Consider the following 12484-nt stretch of genomic DNA (forward strand, 5'->3'; position numbering starts at 1 on the left):
TTAATAAATTGTATATATGTGTCCTGCTCAGATTTTTTTTTTAGGCTTAACTAAAACCACCTTGCGATTTATACCCTTCCTTATACTACACAAAATGCCAGATTCCTCAGTTTTAATATCAGTCAAAAATTTTTATGGCCAATATTATAGTACACACAGTAACATCTAAATGCGCCACCATTGGTTTTTGACTTTGACTTTTTCTGTAGGCAGCAGTATTCTTGCCGAAGCTGGAATTACTTCACATCAAACTGAACTTCAACAGCCAAGCTGCAGCCTCTGGCTGGGCGGTGTGGTAGGAGGGAAAGGTCACACTAACACGTGGACTCCAGTCTAGTGCCGGCCTTTCCCACCGCAGAGTTACTAGGAGAATCACATGAAACTGGTACTGTGCAAATGTATGCTATTAACAGAACGTCATCCCCATTTTTAATGTCTGGATCTGGCTTAAATTGACTACTGACTTTCTTCCCTTCCCCTGCTTTGTCAGTACTTCATTTATTCCTGTTTCTGGTCTAATATTTCACCCTTTATACACTTTCTTCAGAGAGGCTGGTTGGTTTTCAGTAACTTCAGCATCTCCTAGTGATACTAATTTGTTCAACTCATATCTCTTCTGATACCTTATAACTTCTGTTATCTTCCCTTCTCCTTCACCACTTATCCCCCACCCCACCCCACCATAGCCTTGAGTCATACACATTACAATGGGAAGGCAGACCAGCTCACCACATTTGTAGGGCTGGCTCGTTTGCAACTTGTAGGATTCTTCTCTGGTGAACCCCAAGTAGCCAGGGAAGCTTTCCATTTGAAGATGAAAGATGAAAATACCATTTAGATCCAAAAATACCTTGATTCTTCTTAAGGGGTTCCTTACTTGTGCCTTTCTCATCTTTCTAATTTACTTCAAATAGTAAATTTTTAAACTTAATGAATTAAACCAGGCAACACACAAAGTTTAAGGATTTTCTCCTTGAACGTGTCTAACTCAGCTTCTTTGTATAAACTTTATTTCTTTGAAATAACGCAGTTGCAAGACTTTAAAAACTGCATTCTTTGGTTATTTACTCATCTAGAATTTCATGGTTAGTCTATTTCCACTTAAAAACTACCATCTTCTACCTAATTACTCATTATAATCGTGGTTTACTTAATTGCAGGACAAAAAGCCTAATTATACCATGTGATCTTAGATTTCCATTACCATCTACACTGCTGTATTCAGAGCTGGTTCAACATTCAAATCAGGTCCCTTAAATAAAACAAACTAGGCAGCCATCCAGATATAGACCTGAAGTGCTTCTGGTTTGCCACATCAAGACTCGGCCACATGCCAGTTCCCCCCAATTTATTAGTAGCCATATCTCCTCTTGTACTTCACTTTGTTGCAGTGAATTTACATTCCCATACTTACTAGGAAATCACATCCCTTCAAAAGTTTAAGATGAAATAACTAAAAAGATGTTTAAAAACACCTCAGGAAACTAGCTTATTTTGATTAAAATGCAATTACAACTTCTTTCCCTGATATCTTAATATCTCTTGGTTTTCATAAATTAAATATAGTCATAGAAATTAAGCTGGTGGTTATGAATCACCAGGCAGCAATAAGCTTAATGTACAGGGTCCAGCACAAATAACGCCCCCCTTTTATTACAAAATAGTAAGCATGTAATTCTGTAATATAACAATATCACCCTCAAGTACACCATATGACATTTTAGGTGAAATGTTCAAATTAAAACTATAAATTACTACACGCATATGGTCCCCAACATATTATCGCCCTACCAACCACATTCAAGCAGACATTACTTCTGCCGGACCCTATACCTCATTTCTTGACAAGTACATACATTTAAAAATAAAGTTGCAGTATAAAAATAAAACTATACTGTTAGTATTATCTTCTCTTTCTGTAGGGTCAATCTTGAATCAAGTTGACTACAAAGTTCTTTTCTGTAATGTCCTTCAAAAAGAGCTGTTCTGCAGTCACATTGTGATATGCACTCTAGAAGATAAAAGTGAAAATCACCATTTATCCCAATCTCAGACAACAGCAGCCATGGAATATGCTGTATCTAAAAAACTTCTGAATGAAAACCTCAAATATGGCAAGTGGCTGGGATTTAACTTGTGTTAACCTTTCTAATTTACTCTTTTTTGTTCATTCTTGTGCCAGAGCTTTCCCAAAAGTCCACTTTTTTCACTTAAACCATCACATAGAGGCTCCCTCACATCACCCTCTCGTCTACTGAATCACGGCAGAAGTCTAGATACCAAAATTGTAAATCCAAATGGGTTGATCACTTTGATAAAACCTTCACCTAGAACTCATGTTTAAAAAAAATTACCCTACTCTGTTGATGGGTAGCCTGACTTCCCTCGGGAAGGTGTTTTGACGTACTGTTCTTTAGGTGACTGGAAAGACCAAACGCACTGCAGGAAAAATTAGGGCTGAGAAGAAACGAGCCTGAAGTCTGTCCAGGCCCCTAATTACTCAAGTGTATGTCTGGTGTCATAAGGGAGGGCACAAAAAGGCAGTGTTAAGATCTCTAACCTGAATAATTCCACTTCTTCAGCATACATAGCATTTGGAGATGGTGAATTAAAAGGACTGTGATTTCATGGGATGTAACCATATACTTCATGGAAATCACATTTCAATATTAAAAATGTACAGATAACACCTTAATCCTATCACTTAGGTTGTGCCACTAATCCAAGTTAGAATTAGGAAAATAGAAAACTCCTTCCCAGTCTGTTAAATAAAAAATTGAAGAATCAAATCAACTACCATTGACCCCTAATTCAAGAGAAGCATGATCTACTATTAAAAGATTATAACCTTTCTGGTCATGAGGATTCTTTCATGGAGTTAAAATGTTATAGACCTGCTTGTCTATTTAACTGAACAAATGAAAATAATTACTTTGGAAATGGCAATGCTTTTAGGTGAATTTGTAATATCTCCAGTGCACTACCTATATGTATATTTAAATAGTGCAAATTTGGGACAGTATCTAAGATAAGGCTTGGTCCCTATGTGGGTTTGATGACACTTGACAAAAACAGATTCTCCCAAGGGTCTGAGGCCCACAAACTGGGAATTGCTACTGTAGAAAAAAACTCTGGACTTGAGCCCTAATTTCTGCACTTGGTAGCTCTGTAACCCTATCAAGCCCTCAGCCTCTCAAAAGCTCTTCACTCAGGAAAATGACAGGGTGAGAAAAGAGAAAATGGGCTTTTCAACTCTAAAACTCAAAGATTATAACACACATATATATTACCTTATTCATCAAAGACATGGTGGCATTCCCATAGTAGTGCAAAGGACTCTGGAGGTCAGAAAAGTTGTATTTAAAACCAGCAAGGTGAACTTCATGACATATATGAAATGCCAATGTGATGGCAATAATTCCGGTTGTTGGGTGTTTGGGCTTCTGGGGAAGAAAATTAAGATTTTTCTTAAAATCCAAATGAGACACTTGTTTCCAAAGCCTATGTGGGTGTCCTAATCTTACAAATCTTATCATCTAACTAGCTCTAGGGAAAGACTAACGTCAACCAAGTAACTTCAATGATAAGTTGTACTATACTAGTAAGTATCTCACTAGAAAACAAGGATTCCAGACATAAGCATAGTAACATCACAGTCTCAACTGGATCCTTATTAATTTAAAGACAAAAAAAATCACTTATACATACATTTAGAAAGTGTGCTATAACAGGTGTTTGATGGGAAGCTCTTGCATTCAAAGTTTTAATTCTCAGTAGCATGGCCTTCAAAGGCACAAACAAAATGTATCAAAGGGTTGGTTTATTTTTGGTTTGGGGGGGGCGTTTAGAGGAAGAGGGAAAGAGGGAGAGAAACACTGATGTGAGTGAAACATCGATTGGTTGCTTCTTGTACCCACCTCAATCAGGAGACTGAACCCACAACCCATGCATGTGCCCTGACTGGGAATCAAACCTTTACCTTTGTGGGATGAAATCCAACCACCAAGCCACACCAGTGAGGGCTGTATCAAAGTTTTATCACAACAATTCAAGGAGGTTTCCTTTTGATTAAATGTTTTTTACAGGGCCCATGGAAATTACATGTGACTAATCAGGATTTTGAGGAAGGAAAAGAAAACCAAAGAAGCACAATACAATCAGGTAAACATCGGGAGGCAAAGAAAGCCTAACAGTCTTTCATACAAGATTTTCTTTACCCCATGCACTACCATGACTTCACCACCATCCTCCACCATATGCTGGAAAAGGAGGGTTGTGGCTGGGTTAGAGACTCACCCATCCAACTTCACTGACGGATCCCATCTCTGTTTCCATCTCCTGTGCCTCCCCACGTCCTGACTTCCTTTCATCACACCTTAGAGCACTTAGTTATGATTATTCCCTTCAATTCTCTGGCACCTGTTACCCACAGAACCTGCATTATACCTGACAGAATCTTAATCCTGGTTAAACCCACACTCAATCAGCAGAACGGGGCAAGAGAAACAACGTACTTCCCTGGCCACATGTAACATTTATGACCAAAGTTTGAAGCAGGCGTTCAGTTGGTCCAACAATCCAATTCCATCCCCTAGTAAATTTCCGTTCCTACTCTCCAAGATGACAGTTTTAGTCCTCTCTCCTCCAACAGTCCTAGCCTTCCTCCTACTTGAACAATTTAATCCTAGTTTCCTAAAAAGAAAAAAAAAATCACATAAAAACTACATCATCTTCCCTACTCCAAATCTACCTTTGTACCCAAATCTTCAGCACTTACTCCTCTTAACGGGGCTGAGGTAGTCCCTGTTTCCGCCTACAGCCAGCTCCTCCATGAGTGCACCCGCTTGTCACATCTCACCACCACTACTCTGCCGCTGCAGTCAGCCACTTCCTCCACACTCTTCCTTCTGCACACAAACACACCCTTAACAAAATCTCTCCTTGATCCTATGTTCTCTTCCAACCATTTCTCTGCTCCCTCCTAGCAAAACCCCATTAAAGATTTGCCTCTGCTGCTTGTGTCCCGTGTCCTCTTTCATCTGTTTTAAATGGGCTTTCTTCCTTTATTCTAGTTCATACGCCCTGTATGACTCCACGTTTCCAGAACCGGGGTTTACTGTGTGTGCTCAGGCTCTGCATGGCACCTGACCTGGGCGACCTCTCTAAAATACAGCGGTGTCCTCATTGGGCTCCTGGGACACCTGTCCTCCTGGGACACCCTGTCCTCCTGGAACTGTAATCTAGTTACAGCTAGTTCCAGTACCATCTCTAAGTAAGACCACGGTCTCCTGCGCTTTCGGAGTTAAGACGCTGCCTAAAACCAAGCACAAGTGATAAATCTGATCTTACCTTTCAGGGAAATAAGACCTGAGAAGTTATAAAACATATTCATACACTCAGAAGCCTTTTCACCTCAGAATTACTAAGAAATTATTAAAAATCTATCCTTTCCTCTCAATACTAAGAAACAGGGTTTAAGTTTCAACACACATTTTTTGACTTGGAGATTCCGCTTTGAGGGTCTATCCCACAGAAATCATACAAGTGTGCAGAAAACCCCTGTAAGCACAAGCATCTCTCTGGCACCCATAGAGGGAAAGGCTAGCACAAATCTAAAATGTCTCTCAATAGGGGAATCATTGATTAAGTGGAGGGGAAATAGAACTATATCTATGGTACAATTATAATTATATTGAACAAAAAGTGTATGTGTTCATAAATACATAGAAAAGTCTAGAAGGATATAAAAGGCAAAAAATCTCAGGAGATAATGTGAGTTATTGAGGGAAAAGAAGGATATCCTTTTCTTAAATATCCCTTTGTACTTGATTTCAAGCACGTAATACTTAAGAATTTTTTTATCACTCTAAAGAAAAGACACATGACGTGTGTTTCTTGGGATTTTCCCTGATTCCCAAAAGATAAAGGAAAACCCCCATTTCCACGGTGAGAATATGTTACACAGTAACTCAGGCTTCAAGTGAAAACACACCTCTGCCACTGTAAAGACCTAGGCATCATTTTCCAGGGATTGCAGACACACGGAGCCACTAAAGTCATAGTCGATGAGCTTTCTTTTAACTAAAGAATTGGGAGTTTCAAGAACTCTCAATATTGCTGTAACGACCACTTTCTGAGAAACCAGTACCAGTGTCTCCTCTGTGACCACAGCAGTATCTCTGAGCTACCTTACTGTCCTTCCTCACCTTTCCTCTGGTTTTCCTGTGATATTTCTGTTACAGGTTGCTTCAGACCACTCTTTTTAGCCTAAAAGCCATGCACTGTCCTGAAACTTGTCCTGCAGCTCCGAACACAGCCCACCCCCAGCACCCACCAGCTGCAGAACGTTGAAGACAAGGTTATCAGAGGTGAGCCATCTGGGCATCCAGATGGAGCCCCCAGAAGGGCCCCCACAAGGACAGAAAAAGCCTTCACTAAGGGTTCTTTTGCTTGCAACCTGAAAATAACACAAAGATAATATCCACAGATATCTAATTTCAGTGACTCCAACGAGGCCCTCAGAAGCCACCTCATGCATGAGTCTCAGTTCTCATAGTTTCCAAGACGCACCCCTTGAGTTCCCCTGGTCTATACTAGCCAGAGTTTTAGTTTGAAAGAGTGCACCAAAATACGTACCTGATTTTTGGGAAACACTTTTGGAAAATGAAGCAGCTCATAAGCTGCCATTCTGATAATGAAAGGATCTAATATTCTGATTTGATATGGTTTGTAGATCAGGTTTAAGGCTGGTTTCTTCCAAAAACTGTTAGTGTTCTGAAATAAAGAATATAAAAAATAAAACTTAGTAGTTGTCGTTTTCATGGGGAAAAAAAACCTGAAGGTAATCAGAAGGCAGATCAATGTGCCAACTTACTATTTTGCCGCCGGTCAACAATTCCCACAGCCACTTTAAATCATGCGGCTTAAAAGCCGTGAGAATCACCGTAGAATTGGGATCATTGTGTTTGGGATCTGAAAAAACAGATTCTGGATAAAAAAGTCGGAAGGTTGTCCTTCTCCCAACTTCCTCTTCGTGTCCTACAATGGGACCGTCGTTCATTCTGTGGAGAGTAAAACACCAGCCATGTAGACCACCAGCAGCGTGGGCCACCTCCACCTCAGCCCCCAGAGTCTCAGAGTGGGTCAAACCACCCACCATGCGTCCAGTCCTCTGAGGTGCAGGCAGTCCATCAACCTTTCACACAGAATGGCCGAGAAAATAACTCCCTTTTCTGAAACAGCTGCTTGATCAAAGCACAAACTTGTGCTTGTATTTGGAAGTGAATTGCAGTGGGGCACTGGTAATTGAGCCTTACCTCCAGGAAAGCTGAAGGCTAAATAAGACAAATGTGAACCTAAGAACCTCAACAGTAGAATTAAAAGAGGACTTGGAAGACACTCCAACAAAACCTCTTGAATTTACAGATAAGGTTCGGAGGCTGAGGTTCGGAGAAAGCTACTTGCCAGCGTTGCACATTCATGTAGCATGCAGATGTGTGTCTAAGTGACTGACAGGCAAGAGTCACATTGACGATGAAGACCCATCAAAACCATTATGCTCTGAAATTAAGTAACAACATACAATTGCTGTATATACCCCACCACAACCAGATGAGCACCTACGGCTGGAGGGAACTAAATAAAGAACCACAGGGGACCTGCTGGGTTTGCGTATGCTCAAAGCCAAGGTTGGATTTTGCACATGCTATGCAGGCATGCTATGAAAAGGAATGCTTTGTTTCCAAAACATTGTTCCAAAGGAGAATAAATACTATTGTACCCTTTGCTGCTGACTCTGTGTAAGAAGTCAGTCTTAACGCTTGAAACAACTTTCATCATGTCCCCATGGCATTTCCCCCAAGGGCTTGCTGTGGCTCCCTTATTCCTGTCTCTGCTCTCATCTAATACATTAACAGACCCTGATAACACTCCCTCTGAAACACATCTCAGTCTATCCACTCTCCTCCTCTGCTAAGACAACCCTGTTCCCAGTCACCATCACCTGCCTGTATATAGCAACCTAACCGGCCTCTTCACATCCACCCTTGTCCCTCATATTCCATTGTTCATGCCACAGTCAGAATGTTTCGAAGGTAACCAAATCAAATTGCTTTCCTGCTTAAAAATCTTCAAAGGTTTCCTGTCATACTTCAAGTAAAATCCAGGCTCGAATGCTAGCTTACACAGTGTAAGCCTGGCTTGCCCACCCCTCTCTCCCAGCCTGTGCCCTTCAGCCTCACTGGTTTTCTCGTTCAAACCCAGAGTCACGTCCTCCTGAGGACCTGCAGGAAGCATTCCCTCCATCTACACTGCTTTTCCCTGATCTCCACAGGGCTAGCTTTGATTGGTCACTTGGTCCAGCTTAGATGTCTCCTCTTCAAAGTGGCCATCCATCCTAAAGTAGCCACTCAACCCTTATCACATATTTTGAATTGTATGTATGGCACTTATTACTATATTTCCTTATTTAATGACTGTTTTCTTCCCTTATTAAATTGTAAGCTTCACCGAGAACAAGAACATTGTTTATTTACTGCTATATCCCCTGTGGCTAGGATGCCTGGCATATTAAGGGAACTTAATAAACATTTGCTAAGCGAGTGGCCTGAAATCTAGCCTTACTCTGGCCGACGGCTGGGAGACAGAGTTGTGCAATGCCCTGAAGATCAAAGAGGTCCCTCCTCCTCCTAAAGCACAGCTGTCCTCAAGTAGGAAACCACATTCTTTTGAAACCATTCCAGTTTAGTTAGCAAATAAGAAATATTTACCTTATTATTACATCATAGGAGTCAATTTTTTCTCCTAATGTCTTATTCTTCAAAACTCCTCCGTTACCAACCACCACGCACTTTTTACACGGCACACTGTCGGGCAAACAGACAAGTGAGAGATTGAGTCATCAGTGAAAACACTGGATGAGCGCAAGAACCCATTCATACTTTCAGGAACTCAAAGCCAAATTTCACTTACTGCAAAGCAGAAATACAACCAACTGTGACTTACAGGTCTAAGGATGGATTAGAAAGACACAAACTTCAAGAAGAACAATCTGTAGGTAGGAAGTACATCATCACTATCAACTATTAACTCTTACCAGCCCACTCATGTTTCCTCATGTGATTCTCATAACCACCCACTGAGAGAAGTAATCCTGATAGTTCCATTTTACAAATGAAGAAAGAGGTTCAGAAAACTGTTAGGTAACATTTCAAAGTCATACTCTGAAGAGATACAAGACCTTGAATAGAATTTGGATCCAGATCTTTGAGCTACAAAAACCCCCCTCAACACAGGATTCTGTGTGTTAATATTGATGCCCATGTGTTTTCACAGTACCTGTGTATACAGTTTTCACAGTGTCACCCATTTCCCTGCGCTTCTCCCTCTGGGTTGCTACTGTATCTACTGTACTGTATATGAGTGTACAGACAGGCTGGAATCAGGTGGGGACAGTGCAGCTTCTTTGTACCTGCCCATGTCTCCTAATTTCCCCAAATACATACTAGTCCTTCCAGCTTAACCAATATAAATTAAAAACTCATTCTGTATTCCTGGCAAGGGGCTTTCAAGTAGGGCACAGTGTGACCTCCTGTTGCTGGCTGGGACCAGCCAAGGACCCGGACTGGATCCCGTCAGCTTTCAGCACAGCCCATCTGTCTCCGGGCTCCCGCCACCACCCGGCCGGACCCCAAGAAAGGACAAGGCAGGTTGTGTGGTTCTCCTCCAGGGATGAAGCTACAGAAGGGAGGGCCGCTGAGACCACCCTCAGGCCATGGAAGTATAAAGAAAAGACTTTTTCCAGGAACCAGAGAATCAGCACACTAGATGAACTCCAGACTGTAAGGCTTTTAGAAAACGCCAAGCAGCAAAATTGCACAAATGCTGTAGAATATTTAAACAGAGAATGCACTAGTACAGGAACCACTAAAAAATGCCAGGTGTTGGCCCTGCCATGTTAGGAAACAAGGTGCACATTCCTATATGCGTAAGTTTACCTGTTATATTTAGAATTTGTTTAGCTCATCTATTTGATATTTTCAACACTAAATATTTTAAGAATACTTTTTACATGCTTTAATTTGAGACGCTTAGCTCCCAAAATTTAAGTCATGTCCAAACCAGTGTCTACTTTGTTACAAAAATAAGAAGACCCAGAGTGTCCCAGGTGCAGGGTCTAAAGGGGTTGGCGGGGCAAGGCGGGTGGGGGACGCTGTCCCACAGGCCTTGAGGACATGCCACAAAACCTCTATCATGGAGATGTCACGATGTGTTCTAGAGATGTTTATTTTTAAACTGTTGGTCTTTAACTATGAAAGTAACATCTCTAGATGCTTTTCTATGTGAGTTTGACATTCTTCCTAATTCCAGGAAGGCAACTTTGTCAACAGTGCCCTGCTCTGAAGCCAGGTGGAGGGCTGGAGCCCTGATAAACATTCAAATCCCTTCCCTCACCCAGGCAGGTGTGGCTCAGTGGGCTGGGCGTTGTCCTGCAAACCACGAAGGCCACCAGTTTGTTTCCCCTGTCAGGGCCTGTGCCGGGGTTGCAGGCCAGATTCCCGGTTGGGGGCGTGTGATAGGCAACTGGTCCACTCAGTGTTTCCCTCCCTCTCCCTCTCTTTCTCCCTCCCTCCCTCCCCTCTAAAAAATAAATAAAATCTAAAAAAAAAGAGAAAGAAAACAGGAATATTGCCATGCTCCTGACCAGATCCATCCATGAATGCTCTGTAGCAATTCCCACACACACAGCTTATTTGATCTTTCCTTCCATAACTTTGGGGTTGGCTTAATGCAAATGAGGCTGAACTTGAAGCTGGCTCCATCACCCCAGTGGAATGCTAAGCATACTGGGCAACAGGCAGGCAGTCCTAGGAATGGACAGGATCAAAATAACAGCTGTGCTGTTGCCAGGTAAGCTTCCCAGGGGTGAAGGGGAATATCTCTAATTATGGTAGCTAGATGAACACTGTGCTTCGAATGAAGGCTGAGGCCACCTCCCTGTCAAGGGAAAGGGCAGACTTGCCCTGGGGTCAAGTGACCCCAGGGCTACAGCTTCCATCCTGGTGTGGGGCCCCCAGCCTGACCCAAGCTGCCATCACCAACATGCCATGGTAGGAGCAGGAGCACAGGCCACCAGCACATCTCAGGGTTCTTATCTTGGGAGTCTCCACAAAGGACTTCCGACACCAGTAAGGGGTTAGCTCAGCTCAGTTCCAGACACAGCAGTGACATAAGCATTGCTTGGCGGTGGACTGACAGGCTGAACCTTGGTGCTCACAGGAGTTCCCCTCAGTGTTATCTGTATCAGACCGGATTGCAGCTGGTCATCAAGCCCTAGATAATGTGTGGCCAAAGGAGCCACACATAATAAAAGCTGCCATCTGTCATATTACTATGTCCCATCCCTGCCCTGGCTGGTGGGGCTCATTGGGACTTTACCGGAAAAGTCCCTCATTGACTGTGAATGTCTCAGCTTAGTGTTCAGAGGACAGGAAAAAAAGCAGAAGCTTCCCCTGGCTGTGGGGAACCACCCAAAAAATTTGGGTTCTGCCAAAAATTCCAGAGCCCCAGGACCGAGTGCCCATCCTCACAGGAAGCACCTCTAAGCACAGCCACATGTGTCCTCCCCTCTCCTCACTGAAACCGAGGCTCCAGGAGCTCACAGGTTGTTGTTTGTTCTGTTTGCTAACAAATCCCAGCACCTGTGCCTGGCACAGATCCGGTCCCTGCATGCATTTGTTGAATACGTGAATAAATCCAGCCACATCCTTTTACAGCTGATGGGGGCAGCTGGACAGGCAGGCTGTGCCTCTGCCTTCTCTGCATGGCGTTTGTGTCTCCAAACTGTCATGGTGACCTGCATGCTAGATGGCCTGGGAAGACCCCCACCAAAATCCCAGTGGGTACAGAACTGCTTTACGGCATCAGATGACGTGCCCAACTCCTGGGCTGCTCAGGTATGAATCATCTCTGCCCTCTTCCAGGATTAGTGTTGCTGCAGGGACCCAGAGGGTCCTAGCGGGTGTCTCAGCTGTCTGGATTAGGGATCCCTTTCCTCCGAGAGTGGACCAAGCTGGAAGGGTAGGTCCCAGGTTAGTGGGAGCAGAGTGCTGGGAGCATCCTCACCGGAACGTCCACCTCTGGGCTCACAGTGGGTGGGGAAGGTCACCTCCTCCCAGGCCCGACACACGCTAGTCCCTGATTGGTAAAGGAAAAAACAGAGCATTTCTACATCATCTCTGTTCCCTCCCACCATGCTATGGACTAAACTGTGCCTTTAGCCTGTTCATCTGTTGAAGCTCTGACCTCCAGCACCTCTGAATGTGACTGTATTTGGAAATAGGGTCTTTGAGTAGATGATTAAATTGAGGTCATTAGGGTGGACCTTAGAGAACCCCAATTCTAAACATGCTTTACAGATCAATAATCATCACATTTTCAGAAATTTCACTTTCTATTTTCTTCTGTCAGCTTGGAAGGGGGCAGA

General features: G+C 43.0%; 1 protein-coding gene across 6 annotated transcripts in view; it reads right to left on the bottom strand.

Annotated features, from left to right (window-relative positions):
* Positions 1-110: 110 nt before the first annotated feature.
* ST3GAL6 (ST3 beta-galactoside alpha-2,3-sialyltransferase 6) overlaps positions 111-12484 on the bottom strand; it is a 74715-nt gene continuing 62341 nt past the window's right edge. For all 6 annotated transcript variants that reach the window (XM_045850818.1, XM_045850815.1, XM_045850814.1 and 3 more), the window contains 5 exons: positions 8769-8864; positions 6875-7061; positions 6637-6774; positions 3291-3443; positions 111-2011 (listed from right to left, as the gene is read on the bottom strand). In XM_045850818.1, the coding sequence (XP_045706774.1) occupies positions 1925-2011; positions 3291-3443; positions 6637-6774; positions 6875-7061; positions 8769-8864 (661 nt within the window). In that variant the 3' untranslated portion in view covers positions 111-1924. The remainder of the gene's footprint in view (positions 2012-3290; positions 3444-6636; positions 6775-6874; positions 7062-8768; positions 8865-12484) is intronic.

This window comes from Phyllostomus hastatus, unplaced genomic scaffold, assembly GCF_019186645.2.
Source record: "Phyllostomus hastatus isolate PE091 unplaced genomic scaffold, TTU_PhHast_1.1 phas_contig_86, whole genome shotgun sequence".
In the NCBI taxonomy this organism is placed as follows: Eukaryota; Metazoa; Chordata; class Mammalia; order Chiroptera; family Phyllostomidae; genus Phyllostomus; species Phyllostomus hastatus.